General features: G+C 47.6%; 1 protein-coding gene and 1 long non-coding RNA gene across 5 annotated transcripts in view; one reads left to right on the top strand and one right to left on the bottom strand.

The window, feature by feature from the left end:
• SLC4A1AP (solute carrier family 4 member 1 adaptor protein) overlaps positions 1–23,491 on the bottom strand; it is a 75,341-nt gene that overhangs the window by 17,780 nt on the left and 34,070 nt on the right. Inside the window, exon 13 of one of the 3 annotated variants that reach the window (XM_061431250.1) lies at positions 8,926–9,525. The exons of 1 other annotated variant lie outside the window; for it this stretch is intronic. In XM_061431250.1, the coding sequence (XP_061287234.1) occupies positions 9,359–9,525 (167 nt within the window). In that variant the 3' untranslated portion in view covers positions 8,926–9,358. Of the gene's footprint in view, positions 1–8,925; positions 9,526–21,015; positions 21,149–23,491 lie in introns of those variants that run through there. One more of the 3 variants, XM_061431251.1, reaches the window with a different exon arrangement.
• LOC133256454 (uncharacterized) lies at positions 1,271–8,263 on the top strand. Of its 2 annotated transcripts, XR_009739216.1 has the most exons (3): positions 1,311–1,907; positions 2,237–2,662; positions 5,135–8,263. It is a non-coding gene; the product is annotated as an uncharacterized LOC133256454 (long non-coding RNA). The 2 variants fall into 2 exon arrangements; XR_009739215.1 differs by having other exon boundaries at positions 1,271–2,662.

The following is a 23,491-nucleotide window of genomic DNA, read 5'->3' on the forward strand; positions in this document are numbered from 1 at the left end:
AAAATCCATCCTGACAGAGTGAGTTAGTTCATCCACTCAATACGCATTTGTTAGTCACCTACTATCTCCCAGGCTTTGTGTTAGCACATAGATTACATCAAGACACACACATGAGTTCCGTGGGTGGCACAGTTTCAAGGGGATCCATGGTAGTCCGTGTGAACAATACTCCCGGAAGTTATAGAGCAGAGGAGCCTTGCTGGGAGACAGTAGCATCTTTTTTTAATTAAACAAAACAAAAAACCACCCATTATAAAGAAACTGTTATCTTTTTTAGTCAATGAGGAAATAAAAGCTGAAAGAGAAGGCATAAACTTGCTCAAGGTAAGTTGCATGATTAAGAATGGAACTCAGAATCCCGTGCCTGTTCCTAGATGAGCCTTATTTGCCAATTGCTACTCTATCTGACTCATCAAGTTGTGAGAACCAAATACTATACGTGGATGTGAATGGATTTATAGAGTGCCATACACAGTGGAGCTATTTTTATAAGGCAGTTACCCTTCCTCCTCTGACACCCTGCCATCCTCAGGCACTGCTCCTCCATTCATTCCCAAAAACTGCCAGGAACACTGGACAAACCCTTCCAGGAAAAGGGTCAGCAAGCCTCTCCAGAAGGAAGGAACACGTACAACCGACCAGGAAGAGGGCTTCTGCTCAGGGAAGCTTGACTGGTCTGAACTGTGCCGTGATTCGCAACCAGCAATGGTTCTGGCCTGCACCATGTGTGGTAAAAAGGCCAATGGAGCAAGATCCTGCCATAGGAGACAGCTTCCAGCAAAGGGAGAGAAGCCAGGAAGGGAGACACCACCCAGACTGACCAGAGGTGCCCGGGTCCTCTTGCCTGTCTGAGAGGAGGTGGGACCAATGACCAGCCACTTCCTGCTCCATGTGTGGGTAAAGAGTTGCCTCTCCAGTGCCTCAGCTAAGCACTACTTCACCCAGCTCAGGACTCTGCTGAGGCCTCAGAGGCCCCAGACCTGGACAGTCAGAGGGTTTTCATTTTCTGTTTGCATCTGCAGTCCTCCCAGCTGCTGCTGGGAGTACCAGCCTTCTGACCAGGGAAAAGTTGAGGGGCATGCAGAGAGCCCAGATCTGGAGGAGATTACCTGGATGAGAAGCCCAGTTCTGCCTTTCCCTGGCCAGGACCTTGGGCGAGGCTACCGACCTCTGCCCTCGCTTTCTTCACGTTTAAAATGGGGTTAATGCTTCTGGCCTCAGCAGGATGGTGGTGAGGCCTGAATGAGATCACAGGTGCCCTTGGGGAACAGGCAGGTAATGGAACTAGTGAAGAGAGTTTCCGCAATAAAGTTTTCTGATTTACAATGGCTGCCAACGTGAAAGGCAGGCTCAGGGTTGCCAAATCTTTCTAATTGTCAAGAAAAATCAGAAGTCTGGATTTTTATGTGAACTTGTTCAATTGTCAACAGCTAGTGAGGGTAGAACACAGCATACCTGCTGGTGATCAGTGCATGAACTCAGGTGATGTCCATTTGCCTGCTGGCCTCTGGGCTCACTCTGTATTTCCTTCCTCCTCTCCCTGCTCCGCTTCTGGTTGGCTCCCTAAGGCACCGCCCTCCCCAGGTGGTTACAGTTACCACACTGTAAACCGAGCTGGGGTTGGCTCAGCCCTGGCTGTGGCCTGAACCCAAGGCCCTGGAGCTGAGCGGACCGTGTTCTCAACAGAAGCAGGCCCAGTCCCAGACAGCCACCTGGAGGGCCCACCAAGCTTCTTCCCCAGGAGGGTGAGGTCAGGGTGAGGAACATGGATCTTCAGCCACAAAATGAAGGAAGGAATGAACGAACAAACAAGCCACTACTGCCTAAGGCAGAACTTTTCTGGGCAGCTGAGGGGCAGGATCAAAGACTCTGCAGCCCTCAGTCCTGTTGATGGAGCTCCTGCAAAGGTAGGCGGGGCCTTGCGCTGGGAGTCCTTGAGGAACACACAGGCTCAGGGCCAAGTGAAGCCAGCCGCCTTCCAGCCCCCCATCTCCACTTTCAGCCTCTGATTAGAATCAGGCTGCAGCCTCCTCCCCGAGAGCCTTCCAGAGAACTGGGCTGGGACCTCCGGAAGCTGGAGTGCAGGGCGTGGGGGAGGGAGGGGTGAAGGGGGTGGGTTCTTGCATCAAAGTCCTTCCCAGAAAGGGGCAGCTCCTTCCTAGCACTGGGCCTGCTGGTCTCCCCCCACCCGCCCTTTCCCGGACATCCCGACGTCTCTCTCTGCTGCCTTTCCCAGGCGGGGCCGGGCTGGTGGAGCCCTCAGTGAAGCCACAACGGGAAGCACTTGGCCTCGAGACACACCCTCGTGTTCTCTCTTGGCTGTTCCTGGGAAAGGGTGACGGACAAGCCCCCACAGAGCCTCTGTCGTTCTCGGGGCACTTCCCAGTAAATCCGCCAAGTGGGGAAGCTGGCAGCCCAGGTTCCTCCTCTGGCTTCCCCTGAGCCCCTCACCGGAGGTTGTGCCTGGCCCGGGCTCCTCCCCTCTGCAGCTGCGGGACCTGACCTCGGTGCCCACCAAACGGACCATACAAGCTCAGCCAGCCAGACAGCAGATAAATCTGAACTGAGGAGCATTTCACAAAGCCACTAAAGGATAAACAAAGGCTGAGAAACTATTCCAAACTGGAAGAAGAATATGACAACTAAATGCAATGCGTGCAAGGTACTTAACCTCTCTGAACTCTGATTTCTCACAATGGATCCTTGTGAGGATTAAATGAATTTACAGTCCATGTAACATGCTTAGAGCAATGTCTGACACAGAGTAAACACTAAGTATTATTATTTTTTACCTATCATCACGTCAACCCTCTCTTTTAGCAAGTGAACCTCCAGTTATTTAACTCCAATAATAATACAGGGCTTCCCAGGTGGTACAGTAGTAAAGAGGCCGCCTGCCAATGCAGGAGACTCGAGACGTGGGTTCTATCCCTGGGCTGGGAAGATCCCCTGGAGGAGGAAAGATCCGTATTCTTGCCTGTGAAATCTCATGGACAGAAGAGTCTGGTGGGTTACAGTCCATGGGGTCACAAAGAGTTGGGCATGATTTACAGACTAAACAACAACAAATATAGAGCAAGGTGGGATGCCCAGGGCTCTAGGGATCACAGAAGCAGGCTGACTGCCAGAGTTGGAGCCATGAGCCCCTTCCAGCCAAGCCCTGGGAGTGGGAAGAAGTCAAATAAAGGCGCCTCCTTACTTCCGGGAGTCCTCACTCATGTCTGATTCCCTTCTATCAGGAAGTCATCCCCCAGGGGCCTGGGGCTGTGCCCACACAGCTGTCTCCTCCTTTGCAGGGAAAGCTGTGATGGGAACACTTTTCTCTAGGGAGGAAATGGGCAGGGACTGACATTTGTGTCCCACCAGTATGCAAATCATCTTGTGAGACAAGTGATTTTGCAGGAAAACACATCCTGTTCCCTCTATCACATTTCCTTTGACGTCTGGGGGAACCTGTTGGGGTGGTCAGGGTCAGAGAGACTGTTCTGGGAGCTCCTGATCACCAGCCCGTATACCCCAGGAGCCAGAGGGCTGGTGAAAGCCAGAGCCTGTAGGCTGGACACCCTGGTCTTGGCAGCTGAAAAGGGAACTGGCCTACATCCCCTCTCTAGCCTGGTTCCTCCAGCCAACAGGGAAGAGAGAGGAGCCCAGTGGAGCAGTGTCTGCGGAGCCAGTCACCTGGCTTCCAGGGCTGACTCAGCCCATAATCCACTATGGACAAGTCATTTCTGTCTCTAGGTCTTAGTTTCCTGATCTATAAAATGAGACAGTTAGATCAGTTGTTTGCAACTTGGGGAACATAGATCCTTAAATGATAAATGGGCCTCAGGAGGTTGGTGCTGCCCACAGTTGCATGCACATGTCTATGCATGTGCATATTTTTCTGGGGAAGTGTGCAAAGCTGTCATCGGTTAATGGTGAGGGGAGAAGTCTGATAATCAGACAAAAGGTTTGGTGATCTCTGTGGTCCCTTGAGCTGACTGCTAGGTAAATGGAAGCTTCTTGAGGACAAGGATGTGACTTATAACAACAGCATAACATGGCATCTGACACCCAGGAGATGCTCATTAAATATTTCCAATGAATGAATGAAATGCTGGGTAAAGATGACAGCAAAGGAGGGAGGTGTTCACCAGGGTGTAATCCCAGCTGTGTGGGTTGAGGTGGCCAGCGATGACGAGGCTGGGGAGGGGACAAGGTGGTGGGAAACGAAAGAAATATATCTGAAAACCCACCCTAGAATGTGCACAGTCCGTGGGCTATCTGGCTTGGGTTTCTCATCTCTACCAGACATACACATCTCTAGCTCCTCTTGGTTCCTTAGGGAAAACTGAGCCAAGCTAGACTCAACCCAACGTATAGCAACTAAATCGGTTTGGTTGCCACAATTAAAATTCTCAAGTTTCTCCAACCAGAAGAATCCATAGAACCTAAAGAGTGTAGACTCCCTGCCTGATCTCTGAGGGTCACTAGAGCACCTGCAGGAGTGAGAGTAAGGCAGTGAGTGAGTGCTAAGTCACTTCAGTTGGGTCCAATTCTTTGTGACCCTGTGGACTATAGCCCACCAGGCTTCTCGGTCCATGGCATTCTCCAGGCAAGAATACTGGAGGGGGTTGCCATCATTCCCTTCTCCAGAGGGTCTTCCCAACCCAGGGATCAAATTCGGGTCAGCAAACAGGGGCAAGCCAACTCCTCATCTGGGACACCACCAGCTTTGCCATTTCAGCCTCCACCCTCGTGGCCCCACTGGGACCCCTGGCTGAACTCCTTCACCTTGTAGCATCTTTATGCTTTCTTTCTCCACTCACACCTTCTCCTTTGCCTACAACTATACACTGGTTTCTACGTTGGCCTCTCCTGGCCTTAATTAAAATGCCTTCACAAGTTTTTTTATGGCCTGGTAAAATGCTTGTGATTTGGTGTTATGTGAGGAAAAAAAGAGAGATACAAATTGTGTATCTACAGTAAAGCCTCACCCCCCTAAAATAAACTAATATTAATAGGAATATGGATGCTGTATACATTACAATGTTATATGATTTATATATTATATATTTATGTATATGTCTAATATTATAATACTTCAGTGCTGTGTCTTAAGACCATATTATTTCTCCCCTATTTCTCCATTCAGGAAGTGCGCTTAAGTGAGAGGCATGCTGGGAACTCAACAGCGTGCCTGGCAGGGAAGACTATAAACAGGAAAACCACATGGCCTGGAACACCGAGGTTCTGGGCAGGCATGCTCTGGAGCTGGCTAAAGGAAGCTCATTCTGCCATCGTGCTCTTGGGAGGCCAGTCCTGGGAAGAAAGGTTCCAGCTGGTTGTGCCCTTCCAGGGAGGACCTCAGCCCACAGGGAGTAGAGAGGTGGGGTGGGCGCAGGACCCAGCAGGATCCAGTTATCTTGCAGAGGGGGTGACAATGGCTAGAGTCAGGCCTGGGGCTCAGGATTGAGGCTTCCATGCCTGTAGACCAGGGGCAGAACGGTTGTTCTCTGGGGCAGAGGTGAGCATCCAGCAGCAAGATAGGAAGGAGGAAGGGGTCTCCAGTTGTCCTAGTGCTCACCTCGTAGGCTAGATACAGCTGGGAAAGTTTTTGAGGAAGAACTGGACGTCATATCCCTCTTTCTCCTCTGCAGGCTGACTTCTAGCCTCACCTGTTTTCTGGGACCATTCTCTTTCCACAGCCCCATAGGCATCCTTCCAACAGCACCAGTGTTAACATTGCAGGGGTAGGGGAAGGCCTTCCTAGAAGCTTTTGTACCCTTGGTTTTCTTGACCTCTAGCTGTCTGTCATTGTTCCTTTGAGACCACTCCTTCTTTTCCTTGGTACCCTTTACAAACCCTTCCCTCCCTGCTGGGGTTACCCCCCAAGATTCAATCCTTGGGACTCTGCTCTTCTTTCTTCAGGGGCCTCTCTTCGAAAACCACACCCTCATTATGGTTGTGGCTGATGCCTCCATGTTTACAATGGATAGTGAAGGAACATGGTCACGGCGTCATGGAGAGACTGTTTAGGAGATCCTCGTCACTTTGCAGAGGAGGAAAGGATCTAGATGAGTTAGGTGACTCCCCCCCAAGGGTCTCCCATCCTGGGTGACCTGGGCCTTTTTGCCACCTTCTCTTCTACTGTGTCTCCATCTCCCATAGCTGAACTGTGAGGGATTACACCAGCTAAAGGAGCATTTACAAACTCTCAGTAGCCTGGAAAGAAATCACCACTTAGTCATGAGTGGGTGTGAGCAACTGGGTTGAAGACATTCCCCCTGCCCAACCCCACACCTAGTCCACATCATCGTCAAACTGTCCCAGCCTGTGTCACGACCACTCCCTGGCCTTGGGAGAAGTCCCGAGCTGGTGGTTTGTCTTCCCTTTCCTTTGTTCTTCTGCCCTTGCTGAGAGCATTGGGAGGAGCTGCCTTTGCAGCTGTCCATTTGTAGATTACTATGAAAATAACCATAGACTATGGTAGTGTTGTCTCCATTCTACAAATATCTATTATACCAAGCAATGCTTTGGCCACCTGATGCAAAGAGCCAACTCATTGGAAAAGACCCTGATGCTGGGAAAGATTGAAGGCAGAAGGAGAAGGGAGCAACAGAGGATGAGATGGCTGGATGGCACCATCGACTCAATGGACATGAGTTTGAACAAACTCCAGGAGCTAATGAAGGACAAGGAAGCCTGGCGTACTGCAGTTCATAGGGTCACAAACAGTCAGACACAACTAAGCAACTGAACAACAACAACTGTATTCCCAGAACTTCCATGGGTGAACTTCCAGTGAGCAGAACAAATCCTTATCCTATATTGTCATAGAAATATACCGGATGAAGCATTTCAGCCTTGGATGACACCTACATAAATCCACAACAATGCTGGCTCAAAAGCTTTCACTATAGGGACTTATCATGTTGCCTGTCTAGAACAACACCTCCCTCCTTTAGGGGAACTCCTCTTTCACCATTCCAACATGTAATTATGGAAAGAGCTGCCAATCAAATGTATTGCCCAGGTTCACAGAGGTGAGTGTGTAACCCGGTTGGGGCCAGTCATAGAACCCTAGGAGCTCCTTGGCTACAGAGCATGGTCTAGAAATAGTCACATGACCAAAGTTAAACCAATCAGAATGCTTCCGTAGCTTTTTCATTTTAAGTTTTAAAAATTAAGTCTAAATACATAATTTGTTATCATTGAAAAAATTCAAGCCTGCTAGTCTCCTGTGACCGCCCCCCCAACCCCTAATCTTAGTCCCTCACCAGAACTTTCTCTATGCATTTGGGCACATTTAGAAATATGTTATAAACATACACACAGACATACCTTCAAACTTTTGTTTTTGTTTATACTTAAGTGATACCATATTGTATGTATCATTCTGCAAATTACTTTCTTCATTTACCAAGATATCTTAGGGGTTTATGTCAGTGTATATTTCATTCTTTTTAAGTTTCCATGTTTTCAGAGTATAAAAGATACTATAAAGATGGACCTTTAAGTTATTCCTAATTTTGTGCTACAAACAACACTTCAAATAACACCCTTGCCTATATTTCCTTATGTACACGTGTGAGAGTTACTGGTCAGGATTTTGAGAAGTGGCATCATCAAGTAATAATATTCACATTTATTTTTATAGTTTGCAAATTGTTTTTCTTTTTTTTCCCTTTGGCTGCATTGGTAGCTCTGCTGGTAAAGAATCTGCCTGTAATGCAGGAGACCCTGGTTTGATTCCTGGGTCAGGAAGATCCCCTGGAGAAGGGAAGGGCTACCCACTCCAGTATTCTTGCCTGAAAAATTCCATGGATAGAGAAGCCTGGCAGGCCCCCGTCCATAGGGTCACAAAGAGTCGGACTTGGACTGGACTGAGGAACTTTCACTTTCAAGGCATGCGAACTTCCCCAACCAGGAATTGAACCCACGCCCCCTGCAGTGGAAGCAGAGTCTTAACCAGTGGACCACCAGGGAAGCCCTTTAAAATCACAATAGAGGGAATTCCTTGGTGTTTCAGTGGTTCAGACTCTGCACTTTCACTGCCCCCCACCCCATAACCCAGCGTATGGGTTTGATCCCTGTAAGGAAATGGCAACCCACTCCAGTGTTCTTGCCTGAAGAATCCCAGGGACAGGGGAGCCTGGTGGGCTGCCGTCTATGGGGTCGCACAGAGTCGGACACGACTGATGCAACTTAGCAGCAGCAGCAGCAGCAGGGAACTAATATTCCGCAAGTCACACAGCAAGGCCAAAAAAAAAAAAAAAAAGAATAGAGTCAATTGTCCCTCTAAAGTGGCTGGGACAAGTTACACCCCCTCCAGCAGTATATCAGAGCATTAGCGTCTCTATTTTCCCCGTTCTTCACCAATAGTTGAGAGTATCAGAGTTGAACATTTTTGAAATCTGACGACTGAAAAATGGTATGTTGCTGTTTGCCAAGATGTCTCAGGGGTTTGTGTCAGTGCTGGCACTGGTGGGAGGAGTTCTCTCTACTCTGGCACAGCCCTGAGAGCTTCAGGGAACCAACACCCAAAAGAGGAGGGTGAGTCCTGAGGGCGTCCATGAACCCAATTGTTCCCTCTGCTGTCTCCACAGTCAGCTTAAGTGAACTAATGCCTCCTCCTTTGGGGCCCAAGCTAATTACAGCTGTGTTTCTATTACTTTCAGCCAAAAGATCAAACTCCTCATTAAAAAGTATAGATGGCCATCGTGTCTGTTATTCTTGTCACTGAGTTCACAAAGCTTACACTAATTCTCTTGTCTCTCTCAATGTTCCTTTTTTCTTTTCTCTTCTTTTCCATTCCTTTCCTCTCTCCTTGCTCTCCTCATTCACACATCTCTTGCCCTAGGCACCATATTCAGGTATCCAGATCTCACAGGAAGGTCCTTTCCAGGAAGGGTAGGGTAGAGCAGCTACCCTATCTGGGAACAGCAGATGTAGAGTATTTGCCTGACTGGTTGGAGTCTTTGCAGAGTGAAAACCGACATACTCAGAACCCAGTTTCTCTGCTTTAGCCTTGTCAGAGATGGCCAAAATCAACGTTAATGGAAGGGCCTACATATCTGTTTTAAGGAAGAAAGTAAAAAAATAAGAAAGGAAGAGAAAGAGCAAGAAAGAAAGACACAGTAAAAGGATCAGCTCTCCCTCTTTGGTTTAATTAACATACCCCCCAACAGTGAGTGAAAACTCATTTTGTTAAAAAATCTACATAGTGGTTGCATTAGAGACAGATACAGCATAAACACATAAACACAGGCTGTCAATGTTCTTTTGATGGTAGTATGTGTTTATTGTTTTGTTTTATTAACAAAAGTGTGAGAATAAGATGCTAAATCACATCTGATTCGGACTAGAGGGGCGCAGCTCAAGCCTTCCTCCTGTAAACACGCTGGGCTTGCTCTTCTGCTGGCTGACCCAACCACTGAGAGCAAGCCGCTGTCAAGCGTGTTTCTCGTTGACATGACCTACGGCGCCGGAGGGTTCTGAGAACAATTCTTTTCAGATACAAGGTCATTTCACCCTGGAATAATTCTGAGAAGCAGAAATGGAATAGGGACAGCATCCCCATGTCAGAAAGTAGGGACCTTGCAGAAAGAGACTGTGTCCTTTGAGACCAAACAGTGACAGCAGAATGACTCAAAAGCCCTCCCTCCCAAGAGTGGACATCTGAGAGAAAACTGCTGGAGAAAGCCTGGCTAGGCTGGGAGCTTGAGGTGGGAGGCAGAGCAGTGGGAGGCAGGTGCACCCCCAGGATGGCTGCAGGGCCAAAACGGGGACTTGGGAGAAGGGTGTCCTACACTGAGGACTGATTCAGAGTGAGAGCCTGTGAGGGGGTTGACAGCCTCTCATCATGGCCCCATAAATCTTTAGTACAATACCGCTACCCTATACACACATGCCCTACCCCACCCCCATGTCTGGAGGAAAAAGTTTTTTTCTAGAAACTGGTAAAGGGGCTGAATTTTACATTCTATTTGCTGGGGTCAAGATAGCTCACAAGCAAGAGAAGGCAATCTGTGAGGTGTCAGTGTATGCATATTTGTTCTATCCTTAAGCATCCCCAGGGCTTCCTTGGTAAAGAAACACTAAAGAATCTGCCTGCAATGCAAGAGACCTGGGCTCAATCCCTGGGTTGGGAAGATCCCCGGAGATCCTTCTCCAGGGGCAACCCACTTCAGTATTCTTGCCTAGGAAATCCCATGGACAGAGGAGCCTAGCAGGCTACAGTCCACGGGGTTGCAAAGAGTTAGACCCAACTGAGTGACTTTCACTAAGTATCTCCAATATCTAGAATGGTGATTGGCACACAGCAGATACTCAGAAAATATTTGTGGAGTAGATATATACCATTCCTCATGTACGCACTCTTCACTGTGACCTCCTCCTTCAAAGTCTGCTCAGCATTCACCAAGACTCTGCTGTGACTGAGCCAGATCCTCACTCAGAGCACTCAGTGCCCAGCCCTGCTGCCCCAGGGAGGTCCTCACCAAGATTTCTGCTCCCCTCTCCTGTTGGAGAGGCTGGGAGATAAGATGTATTCCGAGAAAGCTCTCTAAGCTCTGCCAGTGAGAGCGGGGCAGGGGGTGGGGTGGGGAGGCCCACCTTTTTTGCTTACAGCCAGGGCAGGACAGAGGACTTGTCCACCTGGTCCGCCTGGTTCTCAATGCAAGGCCTCAGGTCTGCCCCCTACTGTGGGAACGAAGGAACTTCGCCCAGAGCACCAACTCCGAGCTGTAGCACTTTGCTCTGTGCCAGGGTGAAGCAGCCACTCTCACGTGTGTTAGGATAGGTGACTCTGGGCAAAGACCTAACCTCTCTCAGCCCCAGGTCGCTCATCCATAAAGGAGGAGGCAGCTCCCTTTCTGCACCCCTGACCGTGACTTGGTGAGGGTCAAATGAGCTCAGACATGGGAAAGCACCTTGAACTCTAAAGCCCAGGCCAGATGTGGTGCTGCTGTTTTCTAACATAGGCCTCTGAACAAACACACACCTACACTACCCCAAGTGCAGAGCTTATACCTTCATTTTCCTCCAGTCCTCAGCCTGGGCCCCACTGTGCAAGCTGCTGGTGGCTGGGAGCGGTAGGCTCCTGGGGCCACCAACTGGGCCTGGATGCAACTGACACCTTGGGGGATGCTGATGGCCGGAGCAGGAGAGCCCCGGTCCCCTCACTAGTTAGGCCTCACAAGCAGAGGCAGCAAGCTGTCCATCCAGGTGGGGAGCCACAGACATGTGGAAGGTCACAGTAGCTTGGGTTCGATGCTAGTTAACCAGAAGGTGGGAGGCCATCAGGGCAGGCATGTCTCCCCATGCAACCCTGAGCCCCACATGAAGTCCCAGGGGAGGCTGAGGGATGCAGAGGCTGGGTCTTATCGTGACCTCAGACAAAGGAAAATCCCTGAGGCCTTAGTAGGCAGGGGGTAGTGAGGCACCTCCATGGATGTCTGTCCTGTGTTTAGCAAATAAAAATACAGGACAGATACCCAGTCAGACTTGAATTTCAGATACACATCAAATACTTTAAAAATATAAGTATATCTCATGTTTGGGATATACTTATACTAAAAAAAATTTTTTTTTTTTTCCAATCTGAAATGCAAATTTAACTGGACATTCCCTATTTTATCTGGAAGTCCTGTCACCTCCACCAATGCCCGAGGGTAAAAGGGCTCAGGAAGCCCGGCCCCTTCCCAGAGCCTGGAGCCACAGCTCACTGGAGGTTCCGGGAACTCTCCCAAGAGGCCACTCACTGGCTGCCTGCCAAGACTGTGTCCTCAGTTGGTGACCCGCATAGCCCAGCACTGGGTAGAAGAGGAGAAGGACCACGACAGAAGGGGGAGCAAGGGGTTCCCTCGGGTGTTCATGCTTGCCTCTGTGAGGTGACAGTAGCACGTCTCCTTCACAGGGTCTTGTCCACATGGATGGAGGTCAAGGTGGGCAGTGCTTTCACTTACTACAAGCCCTCTTCCTGAGAGGCTGTTGTTGCAGGGGCCACACATGCCTTTGTTCAGGGAAAACAGGGAAAGCACTCCTTCCCTGGCTCAGCTCTTAAGTGTGGTGTCCCCTGTGTCCCTTCCTCTTCCCCAAAAGCCATCTCACCCTCTGCTTGGCTCCAGTCACCATCTACGGAGAGCTCCAGGCCTCTTTACAGGAATAAATTACAATTTTCTCAGGGTTGACATCATCCCAGGAGCCACTGCTCACAGGTAGATCATCCACTCTCAACTGAACCATGGAAATAGCCTCCTGGCTCCTTGGCATGCCACCCTCAGGTCCCCCACTTAAAACCTCTCATTGGAACCTCTCATTGGTCTTGGGATAAAGTCAAAACACCTCACCATCTTCTGCTCTAAGGCAGGCACATTTCTTGTCATGTCACAAAGTGGCCAGCACTGTCCCTCTTCCCCAGCCCACTGTCCAGTCAAAAGCCTTGCAGTTGCCCTAACAGCTCTGCCCTTCCCCAGCAAGCCTCTTGCATCACAGCCCTCAATGCTCTTCATGAATTCCTTTAAAAATTTCCTTCATTTCTGTGACCTTCCATGTCCTTCCCTGTAGAATGCTGATGTTTACTACCCTGCCAGGCTTCTTAGAGTCCCAGAGAATCAAATGAGAAAAGGGATGTAAAACTATTTTGTAAGCTGGGAAGTTGTGAGATGCAAAGAACAGAATGACGGGTAATCCAGAGAGGCTTACAAGCCTCCCTATAAGCTGACCTCAGATGCCCACAGGAAGGACAGGGGACAACGAGGGAAAGGGACCAAGGAAGTGATGGTATGGAGCAGGTATTTGAATGGGTGGGTGGGTTGAGCCTCGATGGGGGCTGCTAGTAGAGCAGCCATAACGTCCACATGGGGTCTGGACCTGCATGGGGACTCCTGGGGAGGCAGGGTGGTGATGAGGGGTGTAGGAGAGGGGGCTGTGGCCCCTTCCTTCCAGCTCAGCAGGATGAGTCATCCGGAGCTGCCGGCCCAGATCTCACCTTCCTCCACTGGAGGCTGGGCTGAAATGGTCCAGAGGATGTGCCCAGAGCATGGAGACGGCAGTACAGAGGGTGAGTCACAGAGCTGAGTCAGAGCCCACTCAGCCCTTTTCAGGGCTCTGACGAAGGCTGTGCCAGCAGAGTGGCATTCTTCCAGCCTTGTCCCTTCATACACACACACACACACACACACATTTCTCCAGATCAACTGGATTTCTCCAGATCAACTCAACATGCCTCCCCTGACTGCTAGCCTCACTTATTTCCCATTGTTTCCCAGGGTCAGTGAAATCCTACTGGTCTCCAATGTAACAGATTCGCAGCAGGGGGAATGAGGGAGGGAGCTGGTCTAAGACACAGCCCCTCAACACTGGGACAAGCTGGGCAGTCACTGCTCGAATACCCCATGTCCTAGGGGGAAACACTGAGCCTAAAGATGTATCTATGAAGATTCTACCAACATTCTGTTTTCTTCTTCAAATTCATATGGAAGCTTTGACACATGTAAGCATAACCTGAGCTCATGGTCACAAAATAGGTTCCAGTCTGATCTGTCCATTTTCAGTATGAAGACTGACTTTGGGCTTTGAATCTGTAACAGAAAGAACAGCTTGCCTGTATCAGAGAATATACAATAACAGGACTGGGATGACTTAGAAGTCATCAACTTCAATCTAACTGCTTCATTTATAGAGGTAAGAACTCAAATCCAGAGAGGAAAAAGGAAGCAAAGTCTTTTGATAATTTCCAACGATTCCACAGTTCTTAACGAATATAACATTTACTACAAAAATAAACCATATTACCAAAAAAAATGAAAAAGAAAAACTGCATTAATCCCAACACTCTTAACATATCAATGCTATCATTTTGCTACTATTTCTTTACTGTTTCTTTTTGTACAACTGTAACCATGGAATGAATGAAAGTTGCTCAGTCACATCCAACTCTTTTCAACCCCATGGTCTGTCCATGGAATTCTCCAGGCAAGAATACTGGAGTAGGTTGCCATTCCCTTTTCCAGGGGATCTTCCTGACCCAGGGATAAAACCCAGGTCTCCTGTATTGCAGGCAGATTCTTTACCAACTGAGCTACAGAGGGTTTCCAACTATAACCATACATGCATATAATTTTGTATATTACTTTTTCACTTGACTTTACTTTCTCAGCATTTCCACCATGTTATGAGAGTCTTCAAAACCATCATTTTTAATGACTATATAGTATTCCAGCATGAAGATGGTCATAATTTTTTTCAAGACTTGTTTAACCATTCTTTTATTGAAGGACATTTAAGTCATACCCAAATTTTGCCTATCATCATGCTAAATATTACTTTTCCACTTATTTCCTTGATTTCAATAGACTTCCATAAGTTGCTCTAAAGTAAAAAGTGTGAACATTTTTAAGTCTCTAAATATATGTTAACATATTTATTTAAGATTGTACTACTTAGGGATTTCCCTGGTGGTCTAGTGGCTAAGACCCCATGCTCCCAACAAGGGGGCCTTGGCTCAATCCCTGGTCAGGGAACTAGACCCCACATGCTACAACTAAGAGTCTGCATGCCACAACAAAGATCAAAGATCCCACGTGCGGCCAAGACCTGGCACAATCAAATAAATAAATAAACAAAATTTCTTTAAAAAGAAAGATTGCACTAGTTAAACTATTGCCAGCAGAACAAAGGCCTATTTTCCCTGCCTCTTTACCCTCCATTTAATACCATGGCTTAAAATAAATTACTTCATCCATTTCAACAAGTTACCAAAATGTAAATGTTTCTACCTTCTGACTCACCAATTCCCCTGCTAGAATTAAGGAAATCATCTAGTGTGTACTGACATGTGCAAAGTTGTCCACTGTGGAGTATAATGGTGAGATACCAGGTATCTTAAAATGGAGAAGTGCATTAAAAGTCTATGCAGAGGGGCATTATTGGGGAAGACTTCAATGTTTTACTTTAAACACTTCTGTGTTGTTTTAATTCTTCCATGAGCATGTATTACTTTTTTTTTTTTTTCTATTTTCTTGGCTGAGCCACATGGCATGTGGGATGTTAGTTTCCCAACAGGAATTAAATCCCTGCCCCTTGCATTGGAAGCACAGAGTCTTAACCACTGGACTGCCAGGGAAGTCCTGAGCACGTATTACTTTTATAATTAGCAATGACAAAGATATTTCCATATCGGAAAGAAAAAAAAAAAACCTTGCAGAAACCACCAAGTTTTCATTGCAGTAAGTGCTGGTTCAGTATATCAGAACCTCTGCCCTTAAGCCTTACATGACCTCAAATTTTCTGTCAAATGGTAATGATACTACTAATGTCATAGGGTTATTGTGTCACTTAAATGAGATCATTCCTGTAAAATGTTTAGCACAAAGCCTTGCATTTAGTAAGTATGAATAAATGTTAACTACATTATTATTTCCTTATGACATTTTTTTGAGTCCCCTACCCACAACCTTAGCCACTGTTTCTTACCAAGATTCCAATAACTCCCAGCCTCCAGGGAACAAAGCCTGCATGAAGCCACGTTAGCCACATACCTTCCCTGAGAATTCTGTTTGGCAAATCATCAGCCATTAACCCCAGAACAACACAAAGGCGTGATTCGGGAGGGAGCGAGTGGTCCACGTATGTGTGTGGGCAGTGCACTTGAGCGCGAATGAATGCCCCTTCATTCCAGATGGTGATGAGGACGCTCAGCACTTCAGACTGGCAAAAATGAGAACACTTGTTTTCAGAAGAGCAACAGCTGGGGGGAAAAACAACCCAGAGAAGTAAAAATAAAACTATCTGATTTTTTAAAAAATTGAAATTTCCAAGCACTCATCATGCTTAGAATCTCAAATACCTTATGCTTATTTTCAGAAAAAAAAAAAAAATCCACTTTTTTAGAAAAAAAGAGCTGCGTAGAACAGCACTAAGCTGAGAGGCAATGGTGTGTGAAATTCAGTTAGGACCTGCAGTTAGACCCCCTGGGCCCAAAGCCTGGCCCTTCCCCTGACTAGCTCCGTGAATATGGCCAAGTTAATTCATCATTTTCTTTTTTTACATAATTAAAAAAATTTTGTTTTTCTTTGTCTGTTCCTCAAGGCATGTAGAACTTCTCCAACCAGGGATCAAACCCAAGCCCCCTGCAGTGGAAGGAAAGAGTCTTAACCTCAGTTTCATCATCCATAAAATGGGAATGATAAAGATACCTACTTCGTGGGGTTGTGAGGATTAGTGAGTTAATATGTACACATAAACGCTCTATAAGTAGTGTGGCCATTACTGTTTTTGTGCCTGGCTGTTTGCTCTGAGTATGTATGCACGGGAGAACCAACAGTCAGGGAACAGTTCTGAGAGTCCTCTCTATAGACGTGGCCATGGAAGGAGGGCCAGCCCAGGTCTGCAGGCAAAGGTTTTGTGTGGTCTCAAACCTTCCTGAGGCCAGAGTCTAGGTGAAGGACCCCCACCCCTTGCCTGGGGCCTTTCCCAAGGCACCAGGCCCTGGCAGTCTCATAGAGGAGGGAAAGGGGCTGGGCTTGGGGTGGTAGAGGGGTTACTACAGTCAGGCAGAGGGAGGCTGACCTTGAGCACTGCTGCTCCTAGAATGACCTCTGATTACGTGGCCCAGGAAGGCAGCGAGGACCTGCGGGCAGCTTCCTGTCTGGAGACCAAGGCCTTGCAGTCCAGGGGCTTGGAGGAGAGGGGCAGGGCCAGTGGGAGGGGGTGGAAGTGGAGGCGCTGCTGTAGGTGACAAGCCTGGAGGGGACTTTGGGGGAAGGACAGAGGAGGGAGGGGTGCTGAAAAGGTAGGGGGGGTGGCCAGGCTGAGGCAGTGGGCAAGGTGAGAGACCGAAGGTGCTGGAAGGAAGAGAAAGGGGAGAGGGGGCTTTGTGTGTGTGTGTTAGGGGGTGGTGAGAAGGAAGGGGGAGGTTAGGGGGACGGGGGAGGTTAGGGGGACGGTGGAGGTGTGTGGGCGGGGGTCGGGAAGACGACCAGGACAGCAGGGTCCCTTCTGCTCCTCAGACTGTGGCTGTTTTCCGAGGCTCCTTCCCTCCTCCCCAGCAGAAACGCGGCCTCGGCCTTTCTGGCCTTTTCTGGCCCCATTGCTCATCCGCACGCCTCCTCCTCCGACGCGCTTGTCAGGCAGCCGCTGGGGAGGACGCGGCGGGAGCCTCAAATGCCACCTACTCCCGGCCTCTCTCCCAGTTGATGCTTCTATTTTAGGCACCACGTTATTTCCTGCTGTGATTTTTTCAGCCTTCTAATTCAGGCTCTGAGGTAAGCCGTGACATCCGCTCCGGCTCCCCGCAGCCTCCCCCTCCCGTCCCCTGGAAGCTGTGCCTCCTCGACCCCTTGCTGCACCCCAGGGACTTCGGGGACTCACTCAGCCACGCCCACCCCAAAAAAGAGGCCTTTAAGGAGGAGGGACATTTCCCCTGTTCCGGGTGAGAGAGGCCGGCTAGAATACACTTCTAGGCAAGGATCTGGAAAAAAAAAAATGACAGGGAACCAGGATAAATGGTACCACTGTGTTCCAGATCCACCAGGGGGACCGCAGGGGCTTCCATTTCAGTGGTTTTCAACTTTGCCAGGGAGACAAGTCCCCTTTGAGAATCTAATGAAAGTTATGCACCCTCTTTCCAAAAAATGTCCTTAGGCAACTCCCATCCCTCCACTACACACACACACACACACACACACACACACACACACACACACACACTTCAGTTCTGCCTCTAAGGACAGGGCTGTGCATGAGACCCTAGGTGTCCCAAGACCCCAGATTAAAAGCTCCAGCACAAAAGAACTGAGTACTCATAGATGTATCTCTTCTCACCAGTTTCCTCCCAACCATGCTCACCACTCCCTTCTGCTGTTCCCCTCCCCTACGTAGGCCTCCTTTTTTTAATCAGTGTGTCTATATGTTTAAGGATTTCACTCCCAAATGGGCAAAGGGAGGCTAGATTGTAAAGTGCTTACTGGGGGTTGGGGGCATGCTCTGGGTCTGCATTCTGATTCCTCACCTGGACCTGCCTGACCCTGTTATCACCTCAAACTCAACATGTCTAGAAATAAATTCTTCATCATTTCCCATCCAGCTTTTCCTTCCAGCTCCCCTTCTCTGTTTGGGGCATGACCTCCTCCTGGTCACCCAGGCACAAAGGATCCACCAGCTTTGACTGTTCTCTTTCTCTCTCCTCCATGCAGGCATCCGACCCTGTCCATCCCCACTGGGGGATGTCTCTCTGGCCTCCACCTCTTCCCTCCCTCTCTGTCTCCACTCACCTAACCCTGGCTCTTGGCTCTGATGGCTGAAATAGCTTCCTGGCTAGTTGTTCTGCCCACAGTGTCTCCATTCTTTAAAATAAGTCAACTTCTAAGTCAGGTTCCACCTCTACCAGAACTTCCTTGACCATCTGAACTACTCGAGCACATCTTTCCTGTTCCACTCACTTTATCAGTACATATTATCTTGCCAGGTGCTGTATCTCCTTTTGCTGTTTCTTTCTTTATATATATTTATTTATTTGGTGTGCCAAGTCTCAGTTGTGGCACACAAGATCTTTGATCTTCATTGTAGCGTGCAAAACCTTTAGTTACAGCATGCAAACTCCTTTGAGACATATAGGATCTAGTTCCCCAACCAGAGATCGAACCTGGGCCTCCTGCTTTGGGAGGCACAAAGTCTTAGCCACTGGACCCTGAAGGAAGTCCCTCCTTTTGCTGTTGAACTTTTGACCTTTTTCACCGTAATGAGAAGCTCTTGGAGCTCTTTCTAGCTCCTGATCTGAGCTTGCCTGGGACCAGCCGCATGCCCGGCACTGCACCCTGGCATGTAACACGAGTGTTTCTGATCCCTCATTGTCCCCCTATTTTTCAGTCTGGCCACTCCAGCCCTCTTTTATTTATTTATTTATTTTAATTAACTAAGGAGTGCCTTCCACCAGAAAGCAGAGAACCCAAATCCCAATGCCTGGAGCTACCAGCAGGTCATGAAATGTCAGCTTACCCAGGTGTGAGCTGACAGGGTATGGAGGAATGTAGATCCCATGACCCCACTCCAGAAGGCTTGCTGCAGCCCAGCCCCCACTTCATTGCCACTGGGCTCAGTGTGGCCGGATTGTACAGCTTTCCCAAAGAAACACCAAATGTGGATTCTTACAGGAAACGTCCCAACTTTTAGAACACTGTGCAGGACAAACAAAAGACACAACCTCAAGATAAATTCAGCCTGCAGGTAACCCTAGACATAAAGGTTTCCTGCCTTGTAATTATTCTTGATGTGGCAGAAAGCACTTTGGATGTGAGGTTCCTAGTTAATAGTTATGTCAATAATAAGCCATGTGACCTTGGGTAAGTTATAGTCCTCTCTGGGCCTCAGTTTCCTCATCTGAACAATAAAAAAATCCTATTAAATGATCCCTAAAACCTTTTCAACATAGTTATTCTCTGGTTCTGTGGCTTATACCAAACGGTAATTTTAGGATTTCCCTCTTTAGGGAAATCCTGTTTAATTGAATCGTCTGGCAAATGAGATTTACCCTAAATACACAATGAACATAGATAACCACATTTCAAAGAACTAGAACACAATAAGTCGTTGGTTAACTGAAATTCTCCAGGGTTAACTGGAAAACCCCCTTTTAATCAAGCTTATTGTTAAAAGACTTTCTAAAATACCGGAGTTCAGTTTCCTGCCTTTCTAAGCACGGGACATGCAGCCGTGCTGGGCAGGCAAGGCGAACTGTTGAGTCAATGTCTGGATGGCCCTGCCACCTGGGCCGCAGGGGCAGTAGCAGAGCTGAGGGAGGTCCTCTCAGGACACTCCAGCCAGGGGGCTGCTAGGGTTCAAGGACCAGCTGGCTGGGGCCAGAAGATCACCGCAATGGGACCTCATCAGCCTCTTTGCAGGACTCCAGGGCTTAACATCCACGTGGGGAGTGGGAATTACCTCACTCTTAAGCTGGGAATTCATTGAAAACTGGCACTGGCGGGATGTGTGTTGAGGCTGCAAGCCATGACATGACCCCAAGCTCCTTCCCTCTAAAAAGAGTAAGAGTGTGGAGCCCAACGGATCTTAGTCAGAATCCACACTCTTCCACTCCTAGATGTATAACTTTAGGCACACACCTCCACTCTTCTGATCTCAGTTTCTTCAACCATAAATTGGAGATTATAGTACTCTTTCGAAGAGTGGTTACGAGGGCTAAAAATATTGTGTCTGCTTAACGGCTGGTGTGGTGTTTGGGACTTAGTGCTAGATAAGGAGAAATTCTTATTCCATTAGGATTTTTTTTTTCTTCTAATTTTATTTTATTTTTAAACTTTACATAATTGTATTAGTTTTGCCAAATATCAAAATGAATCCGCCACAGGTATACATGTGTTCCCCATCCTGAACCCTCCTCCCTCCTCCCTCCCCATACCATCCCTCTGGGTCGTCCCAGTGCACTAGCCCCAAGCATCCAGTATCGTGCATCGAACCTGGACTGGCAACTCGTTTCTTACATGATATTTTACATGTTTCAATGCCATTCTCCCAAATCTTCCCACCCTCTCCCTCTCCCACAGAGTCCATAAGACTGTTCTATACATCAGTGTCTCTTTTGCTGTCTCGTACACCGGGTTATTGTTACCATCTTTCTAAATTCCATATATATGCGTTAGTATACTGTATTTATGTTTTTCCTTCTGGCTTACTTCACTCTGTATAATAGGCTCCAGTTTCATCCACCTCATTAGAACTGATTCAAATGTATTCTTTTTAATGGCCGAGTAATACTCCATTGTGTATATGTACCACTGTTTTCTTATCCATTCATCTGCTGATGGACATCTAGGTTGCTTCCAGGTCCTGGCCTATTATAAACAGTGCTGCAATGAACATTGGGGTACACGTGTCTCTTTCCCTTCTGGTTTCCTCAGTGTGTATGCCCAGCAGTGGGATTGCTGGAACATAAGGCAGTTCTATTTCCAGTTTTTTAAGGAATCTCCACACTGTTCTCCATAGTGGCTGTACTAGTTTGCATTCCCACCAACAGTGTAAGAGGGTTCCCTTTTCTCCACACCCTCTCCAGCATTTATTATTTGTAGACTTTTGGATCGCAGCCATTCCATTAGGAATTAAAAGCTTTTATTGCTTAAAATCCAGTCTGATTTCCCAGGTCGTTTTTTTCCTTTTTTAAAATTAATTTTTATTAAAAAAAAAAAAAGAAAGAAAAGAAAAAAAAGAAAAAAAAATTAATTTTTATAAGAACACAGTTGCTTTATAATGTTGTGTTACTTTCTACTGTACAGCAAAGTGAATCTACATATATCCCCTCACTTTTGGACTTCCTTCCCATTCAGGTCACCACAGATCATTAAGTAGAGTTCCCTGCAGTATACAGTAGGTTCTCATTAGTACCTATTTTATACATAGTATTAATAGTGGTTATGTACTGGTCCTAAGCTCCCAATCCTCCACCCCCTCAGTTTTTTTCTTAATAGGGTTAGAAAGTCAGTATCAGTCACCTTCCATTCTCCATGATAGACATCTGAGAAACAGTTTACAGAGTCAGATGTTGTCTCTTGCTTCCTCCTCCCTTCCATCCTATGCTATCATTCTGAAATACAGACACCAGCCTTAAAATCAGAGCCAGGATCTTGATTTTACAACTAATTCTTGATTCAGTCAACAATCATCAACAGGTGGAAAAGTTTGGGGCTTCCTTGGTGGCTCAGTGGTAAGAAATCCATCTGCCCATACAGGAGACATGGGTGTGATCCTTGGTCCGGGAAGATCCCACATGCCGTGGAGCAACTAAGCCACTGTGCCACAACTCTGTTTGTGCTTCAGAGTCCGGGAGCTGGAGTTACTGAGCCCACATGCCATAATACTGCAGCCCGAGCTCCCTAAAGTCTGTGCTCTGCAACATGAAAAGCCACAGCAATGAGAAGCCCTCACACAGAACTAGAGAGTAGCCACCTCTCGCCGCATCTAGAGAAAAGGCCGAGTAGCAAAGAAGACCCAGCACAGCCAAAATCAAATAACTAACTAATCAAATAAATAAAAAATAGATGGAAAATTTTATTGAGGGCAGGCTTAAAGTATCTCTTCTTAAATTACTAATTACAAAGCGAAAAACAGTAACTTTACCACAGAGAAACCTGGCCGACACCTCCCTACCCAAATGATGGAAGTTAACGTCACCAGTTCCGGGACACACAGAGATCACGGTGGCTCCTGATACAATGCACTGAGATGCACAGTAGCACTTCTGTGAGACTCCTGCCAACTGAGACTCGTTAATCCAATCACTAACAAACATCAGACTAACCCAAGCAAAAGGACATTCTACAAAATGACTGAGGGATTTCCCTGAGGGTCCAGTGGTTAAGACTTTGCCTTCTTAGGGTGTGAGTTCAATCCCTGCTCAGGGAGCTAAGATCCCATGTGCCTCAAGGCCAAAAAACAAAACATAAAAAAGAAGCAATGTTGTGACAAATTCAAGAAAGAGTTTAAAAATGGTCCACATCAAAAAAAGTCTTAAAATGTATACCATAAAACAACTAAAGACATGTAACAATTAAATAGAATTAAAAGATGAGGTCCAAACTCGGCCCTGCCAACTGCAAGATACTTAACATCCTCTGGATATCTGTCTCTTCACTCCAAAATGTAGAGAACAGCAATGCCTCTCCCCTAGGGCTATCTAGAGGACTAAATAAGGTAGTCCATGTAAAAAAATACAGCCCATGCCAAATTCCACAAGTATATGCTGCTAAATGCAAACAGAAATGCACATGAAAAATGAAAAAGAAAAATGCACACAGAATTCTTGCCCTCAGGTAGCTGATACTCAAGTCAAAAAGGTGAAAAAAATCAATGACTAAATGAAGGACAGACATGCATACAAACTGCCATAAATTCTATGAGGGTGATGCAGTGTGGCCAGAGAGACACGGAGAAATGGGGAAGCCTATCACTTAGAGGGTAGGCAGTGGAAATGCAGCTGAAGCTGAGCCTGGAGGAGGAGGAAGGAGGGGTTGGTGGTCTAGGGGATGGGGACAGCAGGAGCAAAGGCCCTGAGGTGGTGAGAACTAGTTACACACAAGAACTGTGACCCTGTCTCCTCAGCCGGAGCATTTATAAGCCCTAGTATGTTCCTGGAGGGAAGGGGCAGGCAGCACAGCACCCAGCAGACTGGACACTCGGTTAGTGTTTGATGAGTGAACGAGTAAACGGATGTCCTTTGGTTTCAATATTTGCCACGAGGTGATCTCCCCTCGGAGAAGGCAATGGCACCCCACTCCAGTACTCTTGCCTGGAAAATCCCATGGACGGAAGAGCCTGGTAGGCTGCAGTCTATGGAGTCACTCAGAGTCGGACACGACTGAGCGACTTCACTTTCACTTTTCACTTTCATGCATTGGAGAAGGAAATGGCAACCCACTCCAGTGTTCTTGCCTGGAGAATCCCAGGGACGGGGGAGCCTGGTGGGCTGCCGTCTATGGGGTTGCACAGAGTCGGACATGAC

This window comes from Bos javanicus, chromosome 11 (assembly GCF_032452875.1).
Source record: "Bos javanicus breed banteng chromosome 11, ARS-OSU_banteng_1.0, whole genome shotgun sequence".
Lineage (NCBI taxonomy): Eukaryota > Metazoa > Chordata > Mammalia > Artiodactyla > Bovidae > Bos > Bos javanicus.